General features: G+C 42.4%; 3 protein-coding genes across 3 annotated transcripts in view; 2 read left to right on the top strand and 1 right to left on the bottom strand.

The window, feature by feature from the left end:
• The first annotated feature begins 1,221 nt into the window (after window positions 1-1,221).
• Window positions 1,222-3,118, top strand: LOC137610844 (antimicrobial peptide NK-lysin-like). The gene is made up of 5 exons (XM_068338706.1): window positions 1,222-1,287; window positions 1,370-1,449; window positions 1,805-1,882; window positions 1,956-2,110; window positions 2,465-3,118. The coding sequence occupies exons 1-5, from the start codon at window positions 1,236-1,238 to the stop codon at window positions 2,514-2,516; spliced, it is 417 nt and encodes a 138-aa protein (XP_068194807.1). The 5' UTR covers window positions 1,222-1,235; the 3' UTR covers window positions 2,517-3,118.
• Window positions 3,119-3,133: 15 nt separating this feature from the next.
• tonsl (tonsoku-like, DNA repair protein) lies at window positions 3,134-13,151 on the bottom strand. The gene is made up of 28 exons (XM_068338702.1): window positions 13,013-13,151; window positions 12,815-12,910; window positions 12,164-12,306; window positions 11,786-11,969; window positions 11,561-11,690; window positions 11,253-11,424; window positions 11,032-11,146; window positions 10,778-10,929; window positions 10,536-10,688; window positions 10,253-10,378; window positions 9,947-10,145; window positions 9,817-9,872; window positions 9,624-9,713; window positions 9,351-9,423; window positions 9,093-9,256; window positions 8,794-8,917; window positions 8,457-8,698; window positions 7,816-8,290; window positions 7,519-7,718; window positions 7,042-7,130; window positions 6,129-6,285; window positions 5,965-6,043; window positions 5,539-5,846; window positions 4,768-4,939; window positions 4,389-4,564; window positions 4,192-4,265; window positions 3,922-4,055; window positions 3,134-3,669 (listed from the first exon to the last, which is right to left on the bottom strand). Exons 1-28 carry the CDS (start codon window positions 13,035-13,037, stop codon window positions 3,470-3,472), a joined length of 4,308 nt encoding a protein of 1,435 aa, XP_068194803.1. The 5' UTR covers window positions 13,038-13,151; the 3' UTR covers window positions 3,134-3,469.
• LOC137610842 (gamma-aminobutyric acid receptor subunit rho-1) overlaps window positions 13,126-14,656 on the top strand; it is an 18,744-nt gene continuing 17,213 nt past the window's right edge. The window contains exon 1 of the mRNA XM_068338703.1: window positions 13,126-13,262. The gene's annotated coding sequence lies outside the window, so the exon portion shown is untranslated. The remainder of the gene's footprint in view (window positions 13,263-14,656) is intronic.

Here is a 14,656-nt window from a genome sequence, read left to right as displayed (position 1 = left end):
TGTTACTTCACATTACCAATATGACACACCAGACACATTTTTACAAACTACAAGAGCAACTGGCAATGCTTGTCTAGTTTCTAAAGACACACACACAGGTCTTTGTGACAGAGTGTGAGTGTTAGTGGTTTCAGAAGGTGTGAAGCAGGAAAGGAGCTTGATTCAGTCTCTAATAGAACACCAATATGGGTTTTCTTACTAGTGTTATTCTAGCTGAAATCTTGGGAGATAAACCTTAAATTATTTCATTATCAGCGTCCAGAATCACTAACCCCACTTTTAAACCGAGCAGCATTCAGGGATTTATGCACTCCGTGTTTTGTTAACCTCATTTGCATGAATTAGTGCTTCAATGGAATATCTATTTTGTGATATCTGACGTATTTCATCTTCCGCTTGACAATAGCCCACAGATTCCTCATAGGGTTGAGGTCAGGTGGGTTGGATGGCCAGTCAAACACAGTAACACCTCGGCCAAGTAACCAGTTCTGAGTGGTTTTGGTTCTGTGATGGCTCTTGATGCTTTAACAGCCTCAGTCCACTCCTCCAACTTCTTGAATCATCTTTGTTCAATAATCTTCTCAAGGCTGAGGTCATCCCTGTTGCTTGTGCACATTTTCCTACTACACTTTGCCGTTCCAGTCAAAACATGTTTATTTCTGTTTTTCTAAATTGTGAAGTTGCACTCAATTACAAAAGAATCCTACACATTGATGACATATTTACGTATTGTTTCCACAGAATCTTTAGAAATTAGGTCTTAATGGATCCTTCTGATAAATTTTGGGAAAAAAATTAAAGAAGAATTTAAAAATGGACATAAATTTGTATATATGAACTTTAATTTTTATAATTTTTGCAAAATCCAGATTCTTTTTGGATGGAAAATGCAGGAGCATGTGTCTTGTATACTAGTATACATTGATTTTTTTCAGGAAAAAATGTCAATCATGATGTAGAAGTCTAAAAATCCTTAAAGGTCAAATGTATCTAATATAATACTCTTGGCTTTAAAGGGTTAACTTGGCTCCAACACAACATTTTCCATTGAATGATTGAAAAAAAAAGAAGGTATGATTTGGTTGTGTGATGAATGCGAGGGTGGTACAAGGTGTGAATTTATCCACTGAGGTTTTGCACTTGTGGTCTGAATTTCTGCCTGACACGAATGTTGCATGTAGCCCCCCTCATGTTTGCTGCATATAAAAGGTGTCACAGATTAGTACTCACTATCAATGATGGAAACCTCCTCGGTCCTCCTCGTGTGCATACTGGTGACCTGTTCATGTGAGCTGCTGAATGTGGAATCTATTTATTACAATGTCTTCTTTGAAGTTTGTTGAATGTTCATTGTTTTGTGCCTTCACAGTTTGGACAGTCCAGGGGAGAATCTTTATGGTGGACACTGGTGACCAGGACCATGTGGAGACCTCTGTGGTGGCTGGCGGGGTAATATCATTGCTTTGAACACCCCAGCTCTGGTGATTCAACACCAGAACCTTATTTTAGGTTCAAATCAAAAAAGTTCTTTGACAGGAAGATATTTTTTTCTGTAACATTGCTATGAGGCAAAAATAGTTGCATCTGTTGTAATCTCTTACTTTATAAGCTTGTGTAAAATGTGAAGCGCTACTTAACCTAATGTGTCAGATACATATATTTAATCAAAATTGTAAAAGTTCCCCTGAAGCACATTGGGGGGAAATCAAGTATGAAGCAGCAGAAATGTGTAATAAACCATTTATTTGCCATTATACTATTTTTTAGTTTAGTTTGCTCTAATAAAAATCACTTTCCCCTACAGCTTCCAGGTGTGTGCTGGACATGCAAGTGGGCCTTAAACAATGTGAAGAAGTCCATTGGCCCTAACGCCACTGCACAGGTAAAAGAAAAATAGGTGAAAAAATTATTTTGTGTCATGGATGGAACGAAAACCTTTTTTTTTCCTCTCACAGATCATATCATCAAAACTGAAGTCAGTCTGTGACAAGATTGGCTTCTTGAAATCCCTGTGTCGTAAATTTGTATCAGGACACCTTTCAGAATTAATCGAGGAGCTCTCTACTACTGATGATGTGAGGACGATCTGTGTCAACATCAGAGCCTGCAAGTGAGTCGCCACTCAACGAATAATGACTTTAAATGTTCATTAAGTCCCGTCAAATATTAAACTGTGGTTAGGAATTAATTCCAAATCCATCTGTTCAAAGAGAAGAGCTTTTTGTTCACACATACTGTATGTTTTTTCATTGCAAATGTGTGCATATCAAAGTATAAGATTTTCATAATCAAGGTTAAAATAAGATCCATTTCAACCAACATTAAACAATACCCAATAATGCAAATCTAGTATCTTATCAGTAGAAGAATTAGCAGAGAATATTTTGCATGATTAATATATTTGAATAATGTCTACCCCCATAGATCTGAATGATTCCAATCTTTCCTTTTGTGCTCTCTTTAGGGAAAAGGAGTACTTGAACCTGCGTTTCTATGACAGCAATGAGTCACATTGAAAGGAGTGCATATCACTGAAGTTGTGCACAGACCATACATTAAAAGCATACAATAAAGAATCTGTTGTCTGTTCATAACTGCATTTTACTTTGTCTTGTAACTTCTTTCATTTTGATCCATGTCAAATATAGAAACATCATGCCTTCTAAAAAAAATAATCAAAGACGCATTTCTTACAGAATTGTGAAACTTAAAGCCTGTAATTGAAGTTTCATAGTAATGTTAAGGTCTGCTTCTATTAAAATGAACATTTTCTTTCATGTTTGTTTTTCTATTATTTTTAACGGTGCACCAAATATCACTCCATTTATCTTCAGCGGTATTTATGCTTTATAGAACAGGAAAATGAGTGTTCCATTTCTCATGAAATTTCACTTTAAAATATTCAAGTTTAATGTTAGTGGTCCTGGACCTATACACGCAGGGTGAAAGATTAATATTGTCATATTGTTATGTCTATAAAACAGAAACAGACGAAGTTTTTTTGAAGACACGAGAGAGCATCCTCCTAATCACATGACAAGACCACAGCCATCACACCTCACTCTACCCTGAAACCACAAACTGGTACAAGATGTAAAAAAATAAATTAATAAAAAAAACATTTCTTGTGGATGTAAAATTGGCAGCAAAACATATACTGAGTTACTTTAATTGCGTTCCTTTTAATAATTCACAAGGGTGAAGGAAAAAAGGCTCATGGTGACAGAAATATACTGCTAACACATATATGTCCACTTTCACAGACGCACAAAGACAAACATAAGCTATTAACACAGAATGTCAAGGATGATGCATCGCTTTCTTTTCTGAAATCTCTCCCTTTAAAGAGATTCTCTAACACTCAACTAAACAAATCCTTTAAATAATGATGTCTTTATCGTAAGGAGCTTTAAACTAATCCCATAGTCATGATCAGTGATTTAGACCTGATAATTTCATTATGCTCTCTTCATGAAGAGGCTGCAGCAGAAAGCAGACATTTGCTGCTACGGTCAATGAAGTGTCCATGTGAATGACTGCTGAGCCAGCTCTGCTTCAAGGCCTGGCGGTCCAGTTTGTTGAGGCCTTGAGAGCAAAGGCGGAGATCCTGGACCAGCGCTGACAAGTCGTGCAGATCTGCACTGTCCCAGGGTCCAGACAACTGACAACCTGTAGGCCAGAAGTGGACATTAACCTGTATAGGTTATAGGACAGTATAGGATATGCATCACGTTTTCCATGCAATGAAGCATGTCCTAATTATTTAGTTCCAAATAATACTGAATACATTTTCATATTCCTAATATTAAAGAGTGATTTAGAATAGGATTGCTTGCAAAGAACGTAGTCAGATATATTTCAGTGAAAAATAGTGAACACACGCATACAAGTACTTTGGTACAATTGTATACACAAACATACCTTGAAGGTTCAGAAGGGTCAAAGAGCGACACGTCTCTCTGAGGGAGACAAGGAGGCTGTGGAGTCCCGCTGACGAGACAGACGGGTTCCCAGAAAGGTTCAGGCTCACCAGAGTCGGACAAAACGGCAGGCACCTGAATTACAGAACAATAAAAAAAGATGATGAAGTAAGGAACTGAAATTTTAGAATAAAAACCTTTAAAATGAGCTGTTTTCTGTGTTATTTAGAGATCATAACATTAATCCAATCGCTCAGAAATGTGAACACACCGGGACAAGGTGGCTACGCTGCTGTCTGTCAATCCATTGGCTGCCAGACTCAGGTGTGTCAGCGAACACCCGTCCTACAAAGAAGATATTTAATTCATTTGTCCTGCAAGATCAGTTCATGTGAGTGTGTGTGTGGGTACGTGTGTGTTAGAGAAACAGATTTATGAGAGTGAATTTCACAATTTAGATGTATCCACCTGTGACAGGTTGTTGGTGAGGTGCTGCATTGGGAAGTGTTCAGCGGCTCCCCCACGTACTGCCGATAAGTCCAGTTGTGTAAGACAGTTCAGAGGCAGAGTCTTCAACACCAGCTCAAAGCCAGTGGAGCCCAGTGCATTATGGGACAGACAAACTGATTTAAGGTGGCCTGTACCTGGAAGATCAACACACATAGATTTAATCACTTTACCCCTTAAAACATCTTTTCTTAAGTGGTAACAGATTCTATAGATGCCACTGGCATTGACAGCTTTATTGATACTGTTTATCTTTAGCTGCAATTTAAATCCAAAGCAACACTATCTTCACACTATCCATTATCTATCGAAATATCCTGCGGCGTTTGGTTGGAGTCACCTGTCAGAGCGCCGGCCAGCAGCAGTCGGTGCTGCTGCAGGAATCGAGCTGTGAGTCCACAGGCCTGCAGGGACAGCCTGGCCAACAGGGGACAGCAGGACAGCAGACAGGACAGGGACTCGGACACACCGTCACCCAGTGGGTTCATGCTGAGGTTGAGCTCCTCCAGGCACTGCAAGATAAAACCATGGGCAACAATGTGTGTAAGAACGTATTTTGTATTCTGAAAGTGTTACATCCCAGTTAGCTGTGGACCTGTCACTCTCACTTCTGATGGAAAAAAATGGTTTTGTTGTTTGTTTTAAGGTGGGTTTAACACTGCAGTTTGTCACCTTCTGCAGGGGCTGTGTTTACACCTCACCTCCAACAGGCCCAAAAAAGTACAAGCTGCGTTTTGAGCGAAAGGCAAATATGACAATAGTAACCGGTAATCATCACCAAACCCCTCAGCAGTGTGAACCTGTGAGGAGCAACTGTCAAACCTAACACTGAATCATCTGTGGCTTTCATCTCAAAATAAAACATTTACTAGAAGGGCAGCATTTTTTAATTCAATGTGCCTCCGCAGCAAGAAATCAGGTATCATGCAATACAAACATGAAATATTCTTATCTCTGAATTTACCCTTCGTGTATAGAATAAACTGCAGGGTGGATTTTCAAGCTACCAAATTCATATTCTTTTCAAGAGCTGTTGAACTGCATGAAATCTGATGAAACACTTGTGACAGGGAGAAAAATACATATAAAATTGTCCAGCTGGGATGTTTACCGGAAAAGCCGGATGGTTCTGTGCCTTTAAAGCATTTACAGCTTTCTCTAAACCTTCCCCTGTAATGTGACAGGCGGAAAGATCCAGCAGTCGAAGCCGAGGCATGGTGATTGTTGTGGCAACCAGCTCAGGGAGGAGGTCATCGTGGAGGCGGTTGCCGGTAATGTGCAGCTCGGTAAGGCTGGCCTGAAGCTTCAGAGCGCGGAGGAGCGGGCTGAGCGACGAGGGGGCCAGACTGAGGCCACACACCGACAAAGACGAGCTTCCATCCTGCGCCTCACACAGCCGGGTGACACGCTTGTTCTCATCTGCAGGAAGGCAAAGAGATACCGTACTTCAGGATGGTTGTTAAATTGTGTGTGTGTGTGTGCTGTATATGTATATACATATATATGCATATATGTATATATAATGTGTGTTGCTCACCCACTGCCAAGCTGTCACAGGCCTTCTTGTAGCGCTCAGGAAGAGGAGGAAGATCCCAGGAGCAAACTTCAGCCAGAACCTACAACTCAAAACAAGGGATTATAATCCTACCCTGATAAAAATAAATGATCTTAAAATGGTCTTTGTGTGCTGTCAGTCCTCACCTCCTCATTGGTGTGTAAGACAGCCAGCAACAGGTCTTGAGGGGAAAGCAGAGCTCCTTCCTTCTGCAGCGAGAGACGAGGCAAGAGGCCACATTTCTGGTAGTAACGCTGAGCGGCCTGCTCACACAGCCACAACACGGTGCAGGAGTCCGCCTCACTGGAGTGAAGTGTAAAGACAAAAAAACCCCCAAAAACATTATGCTTTACAATACATATTCAAAAAACATTAAAATACTATTGAATTTTACAAACGTAAAATCACTGGCGCTACGGGAACTCTCACATCCAAACGAAAGTGGGATGTGAGAGTTGGTGCTAATCCTTTTTGACATTCAATATATTTTATGCTACACTTCGTTAGCATAAATGTTTTTTTTAACAGAAATAACAGGGCGGTACGGTGGCGCATTGGGTAGCTTTGTCGCCTCACAGCAAGGCGGTTCCGGATTCTCATCCCACTCTGTGCGGAGTTTGCATGCTCTCCCCGTGTCTGCGTGGGTTCTCTCTGGGTTCTCCGGTTCCTCCCACCTCCAAAAACATGCGCTTCAGTCTATTTGGCCGTTCCAAATTCCTCATAGGAGTGAGTGTGTGCATGCATGGTTGTCTGCCTTTGTGTGGCTCCGTGTTGCCTGGCGTTGCGCCTGGCGTTTCTCCCGCCTCATGCCCTAAGACAGCTGAGATAGGCTCCAGCTCCCCGTGACCCGCTACGGCGGGTAGAGCGGTTCGGTAGATGAATAGGCTATAAAAGCATACTATAACCTGGGCTCAAAACATTTTCATAATGCTTGTTGATCCAGTGTTTGTCTTAAATTTGAAATTGTTTTTTTGGTGTCTTAAAAGCAGAATAGCTTTCAAACAAAAATAAGAAGAAAGACCCTTCATTCATACAACTTAAACAACATTGAGTACAAACCTTTGTGGAACTGGGATAAGGAAGATGTCTTCCTGAACCCGGACCCTCATTCTGATTGGTGGAGGCAGAGACGCGGGTAAGGATGAAGACTGAAAACACATTAACACATTAAACAAAAACATTGTGATAGGAAAACTTCAAGAACTCTGGAGAGGTGCAGCAAATCTCTGTTAGCCAGTTGTCATTCCCGCTTGAGGGTATCTTGTCCAAACTGCTTTAGCCTCTAATAACGAAACAGGTCTCCTGGTGGTCGAGCTGCATTGTGTCAAATTACGTAAAATTGGGAGTTTATTGATAATCAAACTGCAGCAGTGTCAATATCTTCATGGCCTTTTTCCTTTACTACCACAATGTTTGAGCTGAGGTCACTTTCTGTCACATAAGTAACTACTCTTCTGAACTTGGAGTCAGTCCGTCTACAGGTTTAATCATTCTGTGTGTATTGTATACAATTTTGGAGTGTAGATTAATCCTGACCTGTGTGTGTATTCGTGGCAGGGGCGGCGTCTCCGGTCTCACATCGTCATCATCGGTTACCGTGGGACTCTGTGACCTGCTGACCTCTCGTCGGCCCAACCTGACCATCCCCGGCATCTGAGTCATTTTGACCTGGTGAGGCTTCAGGGAGCCGTTCTTCTTCAGAGACAAGCTCCTGCTAGAAGAATGAGCCTGAGAATCTAAGAGAGAAGCGAAAAATGAAAGTAAGATGAATGAATAAATGTGGAGTTACAAAGAACTTCAAAAATAACAAAAAACAAAACGTGAAATCATTACCTCTACAGGCAGTATCAGAGTTTAAGTGCTTTCTTTGACCTCCTGCTGCTGAAGGCAAAGCGGCATCATCCTCTCTAATCCCATTCTGTTCCATTCGAATCCTCCTCTTTTTCTTTGGCTGGATTTCCCCCAAATCGTCCTCCAGCCAGTCATCAGCAAAGTACTCCTCTTCTGGAACCAGCGCTGATTTGCTGCTCGATGAAACAGCCGGCGTGCTCAAAAACTGAGGCTGTGATAGACCCTGGAGTCGAGATTTGGCACTTCCTAAGCCTCTGATAACACTGTGGTACTCCTCACGTGCGAAGACAGAGGGCGCAGGAGCCTCTCTGATATGCTCTCGATTCAAGTTGGGGAGCGGGTTGGCACCTTTGTCTGGGGGAGCCTCCTTTTTATTCTGGGCTGCAGGGAAAATGGGTCTGGGGCGGACGGGGCGGAGAGGACTGATTGGGCAGTCAGAGTCAGAGCTACTGTCATCCTACAGGATACAGAGACGAACCAATTGCAAACTTAGACTCCTACATATAAAATTAGTAGAAAATCAAAGAACTCAAGGTATTTTTTTGAAAGAAATAAAGCAAAATGAGGAAAGAATAAAGAATGAGATAGTTTTATCCACATATGTATGACTACTCGTTGTTTACCCCATACAGGACAGCAGCCTCTGTTCCTCTGGATCGGCTGCGCTGTGTTGAACTGTTACTCTGGCACCGTTTGAGGTAACCAGACGCCGCTTTCACCTCAGACTTCCTGTTGGTTGGAGACCAGTCTTGGCTGGAGAAATGGTCCCCATCGGAATACGACAGCGGCTCAGAGTTCTCTGCATCAAACAGCTGGCTGTCCTGCAGAGCCTCAAACGGCCTGGCCGGGGCCGGAGGGATGGGCACTGAGTCAGAAAGAGATGAGTGGGTAAAACCAGTGTTGGAAATGTTTAAAAAACAAAGAGAAACTAATCAGTACAATGAGAGAAAAGGGCCTCACCTCCTCCTGCGAGGGCCTTCTTCAGTAGCCTCTCTGTCGTGAGGCTCTCCTGCTTGGTTTCCTGGTCCAACTCTCTGCTGTACGTCCTCTGCCACTGCCGCAGGGTGTCTAAAGCTGTGTCACCCTGAACGACGATGGTGACAGCATGAGATGGATGAGCATAGTCGCCCCACAAAAGCATTTTGTCTTAAAATGTCTCGAACTCCATCCATTCTTGAAATTTGTGAAAAATTTCCTGCAGCAATTCATTTTTTATTACAGCACCTGTGATGCGCACACACACGCACGCACACACACACCTTGGAGTTGCGCAGAGTAACAGATGCTCCTCGCTCCACTAACAGTCTTGCAACTTTAAAATTGCCACAAGCAAGAGCATCGTGGAGAGGTGTCACCCCCTCGCATAAAGGACCGCCAGGATCATTGACGTTAGCGCCTCGCTCTAGCAGCACCGCTACAATGTCTGGACAGATGGAGATAAAAATAGGAGCATTTGTGTGTTGGTCATTTTCAATGAAAACTCCAGTTAAATGTAATGAACCTCAAAAATCAGTTACCATAGTGACCATGGTTGCTGGCTTCATGAAGGGGAGTCCAGCCACAATAGTCTCTTGGGTTCACCGGGTGGCCCTGTCAGACAAAAAGTCATTAGTCATTAAAATGTTTATTTAAAACATTTTTCCAGGGTTTTCTTACTGTCCTCCTTCTGTATAGAATACACTTTTTTCCCCCACAGTTTACTGAGGATTCATTTCTCATTCATTTTTCTCTGTAGAAAATTTACAATTAAAACACACGCAGAGTTTAATTTTTAGTTTTTCTTGTCTCACCTGTTCCACCAGATACTGGACCTGCTTCAGGTTTCCATCAATACAGGCTCTGTGCAGAGACGTCTCACCCTTCTCATTCCTTTTGTTCCACTAAAGAAGGAAAATTTGGATGCGAAAAGGCAAGAGGATTGCACAAATTTGAGAATGCAAAGACGAGACGATCGCTTGTGCGAAGCGACAACTGACAACTCACCCTTCCTGTCTTCCTTCTTCCTGACACCATCTTGTCATAACCATCCAAATCGTCATCTAGAAACAAAAATCTGATTGAAACAGACTCTAGTGGTCTTGTAATGTACGGATGAATGAAAGCAACAGGGTACCTGAGTCTGAGAGAACAACATCACTATCATCTAGAGGTTCACTGTTGTCCATCTCCTCCTCTTCATCCTCCTCACCGTCGCTCCCATCCGGGCTCCAGCCTTCAGCAGCACACAGCTCCTGTAGTTTGGCTTCTGTATCGTCAGCGTTCAATGAACCGAGCCGTTTCTGGGACGCCAGCCAGAGCTTCAAAACACGTTTCTGCAGGACAGAAAGTGAGCTTTCACAAAGCAGCTGATTTCAAAATGTTTTAATTCTTTGCATGGTGATCAAAGTATTATTTTTTAACAGCTGCTAATCCATTTTACCTGTAATCTGGCCTTCCCAGACTTCAGAGCACAGTTTGATGCTTTTCTGTAGCTGCCATCTGTATCCTCAAAGCAACAGCCGCTCTCCTCCTGAGCTGACGCAATGTTCAACCATGTGCTACACTCCTGATTGACACACATCCAGATGATGAACTTGTATGTAAGGTCAGCCTTTTGCAAATTAACAGTAATATTATGATCCTGTATATGTACAGAGTCAGCAGGTAACACCTCTGCGATTGCAGATTAACCTGTAAGGCGTGTACAGCTGGTGCACGAGTACCTCAGTACAGCTGCCTTGTCGTAAAGCCAGTTCCTGTTTGTAGTGCTCCACAGCCTTACTGTGCTGCATCAGGTCTGCATAGGTTGCAGCCAGGGACACGTGGATGACGGCCAGCTCCCTCGCAGGTTTTCCCAGCACCTCAGCCCCCTTTAGCTACACCACAAAGACAATGAGGCCTCATGTCATTGAGGATGAAATGTTGGGAATGGTAGGTGATAAAGCAAGCATTAAATGCTCCTTACCTGTGCGTGATATGCATCTAGAGCTTTGCTGTAGCAGCTAACCTTACAGTAAAGGTCCCCCAGCTGCTCTGCCAGCCCCACAGCCTGATGGGAGTTTAGCTGTTTGGCCTGATCCTCCCCCAGCTCTTCCTCTAACTTACACCCCTGATCCGCTATGGAATTACAACAAAGAGTTCCCTTCAACTTTGCTTTTGTAGTGGAGAAAAACAACAACAAATAAACCAAAAGTAACCAAATAAAAATAGCTCCCTCACCATATTTGAACGCCTTCTTCACTGCCTGCCTGTCCAACGGCTGCTGGGAACCCAGCAAGAGAGCTTTCTTTAGAGATCGTCTAGCTGCTACAAAATCCCCCAGAGACAACTGCACCTGTGGAAAAAAAATGAGGACAAAAAATGATGAAAACAAATGTGTCAGTTATGTTAAATGTAATTAGAATCTTTGCTATAGCTTTCTGTAGAATCAGTTTTTATACCTTTCCAATGCAGTGAAAGCACTCGCTCTCGCTGAACTTATCCTTGATCTTCCTCGCACACTCTTTGGCCTGCTCAAGGCAGCGCACAGCGTTCGATTTTTGACCGTTACGGAAGTAGATGTTGCCCAGGTTAAAGTTTGCACGGTAGAGATCCTCCAACAGCTGGCTCTTTCTTTACAGGACAGAAACAAAGAAAAAGCAGTCAGCGATATTACAGATAAATCAAACTGTCATAAAAGTCAGTGTCAGGTGAACTGACACTGACTGAATTTTACTTTAAAATTAATTTTAGAGCAGAATGTACTGACTCTGCAATGAAAACACTTCGTCGGATGAATTCACTGCAACGTTTGGGCTCCCCAAGATGATCGCAGACCAGACCAAGATTAAGGAAGAGACGAGCCTTCATCTCGCTAATTTCTCGACCTGACACGGTCCCTGGAGGTGAAGGAAATGGAAATAAACAAGCAGTTCAAGAACTAAATGTTTTTTATTCTGCTCAATAAAACGCCTGAGGATGCCAAAAACAAGACCTCCTAGACAGTCATCCACAATGGCCAAGCTCTTCCTGAAGGCATCCTCTGCTTGCTCTAAACTCTTCCTTGATTGGTCAGATTCATAGCGGAAGAGGTAGGTGCGACCAATTGTGGCCAGTGCCCTTTGCTCCTCAGCGTGATCTCCGACAGAGCGAGCCAAATCCAGGTGACACCGCTGGTGCTGAAGACGAAGAATACACATACTTTACTTGAATACTTAAGAAATAGCACAGGTCACAGCACGAAAAAGGAGTTAGCCAATTAATGAGTGAACATATTTAACCTCTTCACTCAATATTATCCTTTGCATTTATGTCACTAAAGATCACTGGTGTGATCAAATTTAAGAACTACCAGTAGTTAGAATCTACTCACTTTCAATGCAGCGTTTGTGTTGCCCATTTCTGCATAGCACTCTCCAATCTTACGATGAGCTACAGCTCGTCCGATCACATCGTTAAGCACCTCAGAGAGAGACAATTCCTGCTGATGCTCCCTGATGGCAGCCTCATAATCACCTAGGAACACAAAGAACAGTCTGTCTCAGGAAGAAAAAAAAAAGCAACAGATTCAAAGATGGACCAATTTATCTGTTTATTTGAAATCCTACTTGAGTTGTTTTTAACACATGGATATTACTTTTAGTTCCCCTTGTTCCTACCTGTCACTGGGTTTAAGAACAGGGCTTTCAGACTTGTGACATAATCAGAATTATTTTTCTTCAGTGACAATATGTGGTCTAAAAAAGCCTGGCATAAAGTCCATCATGACATCATTGATATGTTATTGTTCTGCATGTACGGATCTATTATAGCTGCCTGTAGACAGTCAGAAGCAGAGCCGAGATGCAGAAGGCAGATATATTGATCCTTCTTCTGGGTCATGAATAGTGATCAGCAGGTCTACTGATGATGCTATCAACTGAATGTCTAGATCCAGTCCTTATTTGTTCATGATAAATATCTCCTGTTTTGTGGTTCAACAGGAAACTAAATGCGGTGATCTTGTGATTCGTGACCCTCTCACCATTCCTGGACAGCAGCTCTCCGAGCTGATTGCAGATGCTGGCTTCCTCTCTTAAGTTGCTGCTGTTCTGCGCTTTTCCCTTTGCTTTCTGGAGCTCTGCAGGGTGATCACACGTCAACGTTTGAAAACCGCATGGACAAGTGTAACAAATGAGCTTCTTCTCTGCTTCCACATTTCGGAGAAGAAACCGATACTTACGTTTAATCTCACGAGAAGAACTCATTTTGACCAAGCGCTGGCAAGTGGTAGCTAACAGCTAGCTGCAGCTAACAGCTGGTAGTTAATGACAACGCAGCGCGCTTCACATTAGCTTAGCGGGAACGGAACGAAGCTAAATCATAAGTGAACAAAGCAAACAATTGCTTTTACTTTGTGTTTAGTGATACACGTATTTGCTTGTCCGATGTTCTTGCTGTCATTTATGTTTCCGATTGGGTGCGATGTCTCGGTAAGTAAAGCTACACAGTCAGTACTTTGTTTTAGCGATCAGTCCTCCGGACTTCACTTCACAATGCCCCGCCATTACTGCGTGAACCAATGAGCTGACGCGACTTTATGAGGATCCTATGTCCTGCGTACAGCCTGTCAGGCAACAACTCGTTAACCAACTTTATTCCGGTACATATTACCGTATGAGGATGAATTTGTATTTAGTATCAAACAGTTCTATACTGAATTTAATATTCTCACGAAAAAACAAAACAGAAGCTAAAATCATAGTTATCCAGTATGTATTGCAAGCATGAAATGCTCATATCCTCACAATTTACTGATTGTAGAAAAGTTACTTCGGACGGACGGACGGACAGACAGACAGACAGTTATGATTTGGTTTGGGGACAATATTCTATATTAATACATAGTAAAAGACACCCCTTCATTATGCTGTATTTGTCAAAAACATACCTTCAAATACAGAATATGATTTGAGTTACACTCCAGGTACTCGTTATTTCAACCACCTCCTCACTTTATAAACGAAACTATGCTTGTATGTGAATTAATTGTAAAGTTAGCTAATCGATGTTAACTCCCAAATTCTGACGTTTACCACATATCGCGCAAAAACGGAATGCGTCCGTTCGTCTGAGAGACTGAACTCAGGGTAAATATTTCACAGTAGTACAACGCTGACTATTCATTGGCTCACGAAAAAGCGTGACGCGCGTCGAGTTAAACTACAAAAATAAGAGAATCTGATGTTTTTGTAGTTCAACTCAACCACCAGTCGCCAGACGTGACAAGAATGTTAACCGATTGGCCAGAACAACTGTGATTAAAACTAATAGATTAATTCACCGCGAATGTGTTTGAAATTTAATGTTAACACAATATATGTTACAGCATAGTGACATAATGGTGCTGTCACCTCACAGCAAGGTCATGGATTCAATCTTCAGCATTCCCAACACGGACTTTCAGTGCAGTTTGCATGTTCTGTTGAATGGGTTTTCTCTGGGTACTCCAGTTTACCCCTACCATCCAGAAAAACATGCATATGTTTTTATTTTCCCTTTGGGAATTACTAAAGTATACTAAAGTACACCAAATGTTGGCCGACAGTGGCAGCACACTCAGGACCAACTCTCCACACCAACCTTGCAATTTTGCTGTGCAATTGTATAATGACAAATAAAAGCTCCTTGTTCTATATAAACTAAATATGATGTGGGATTCAGCACAATAGTAACAAATACCATGCAGAACATTAATTCATTAATTCGTTCATTTTATATCGCTTGATCCGCTGTGGCAGGTTGAGGGGAGCTGGACCCTATCCCAGCTGACTAGGGGCATGAGGCAGGGGAAACTCGAGATGCTAGTGCACCGCGGAGCCACACA

The sequence above is a fragment of the Antennarius striatus genome, chromosome 17 (genome assembly GCF_040054535.1).
Source record: "Antennarius striatus isolate MH-2024 chromosome 17, ASM4005453v1, whole genome shotgun sequence".
NCBI lineage: Eukaryota > Metazoa > Chordata > Actinopteri > Lophiiformes > Antennariidae > Antennarius > Antennarius striatus.
The sequence above is the reverse complement of the archived record's forward strand: the minus strand, read 5'-3'. Positions and strand labels throughout refer to the sequence as shown.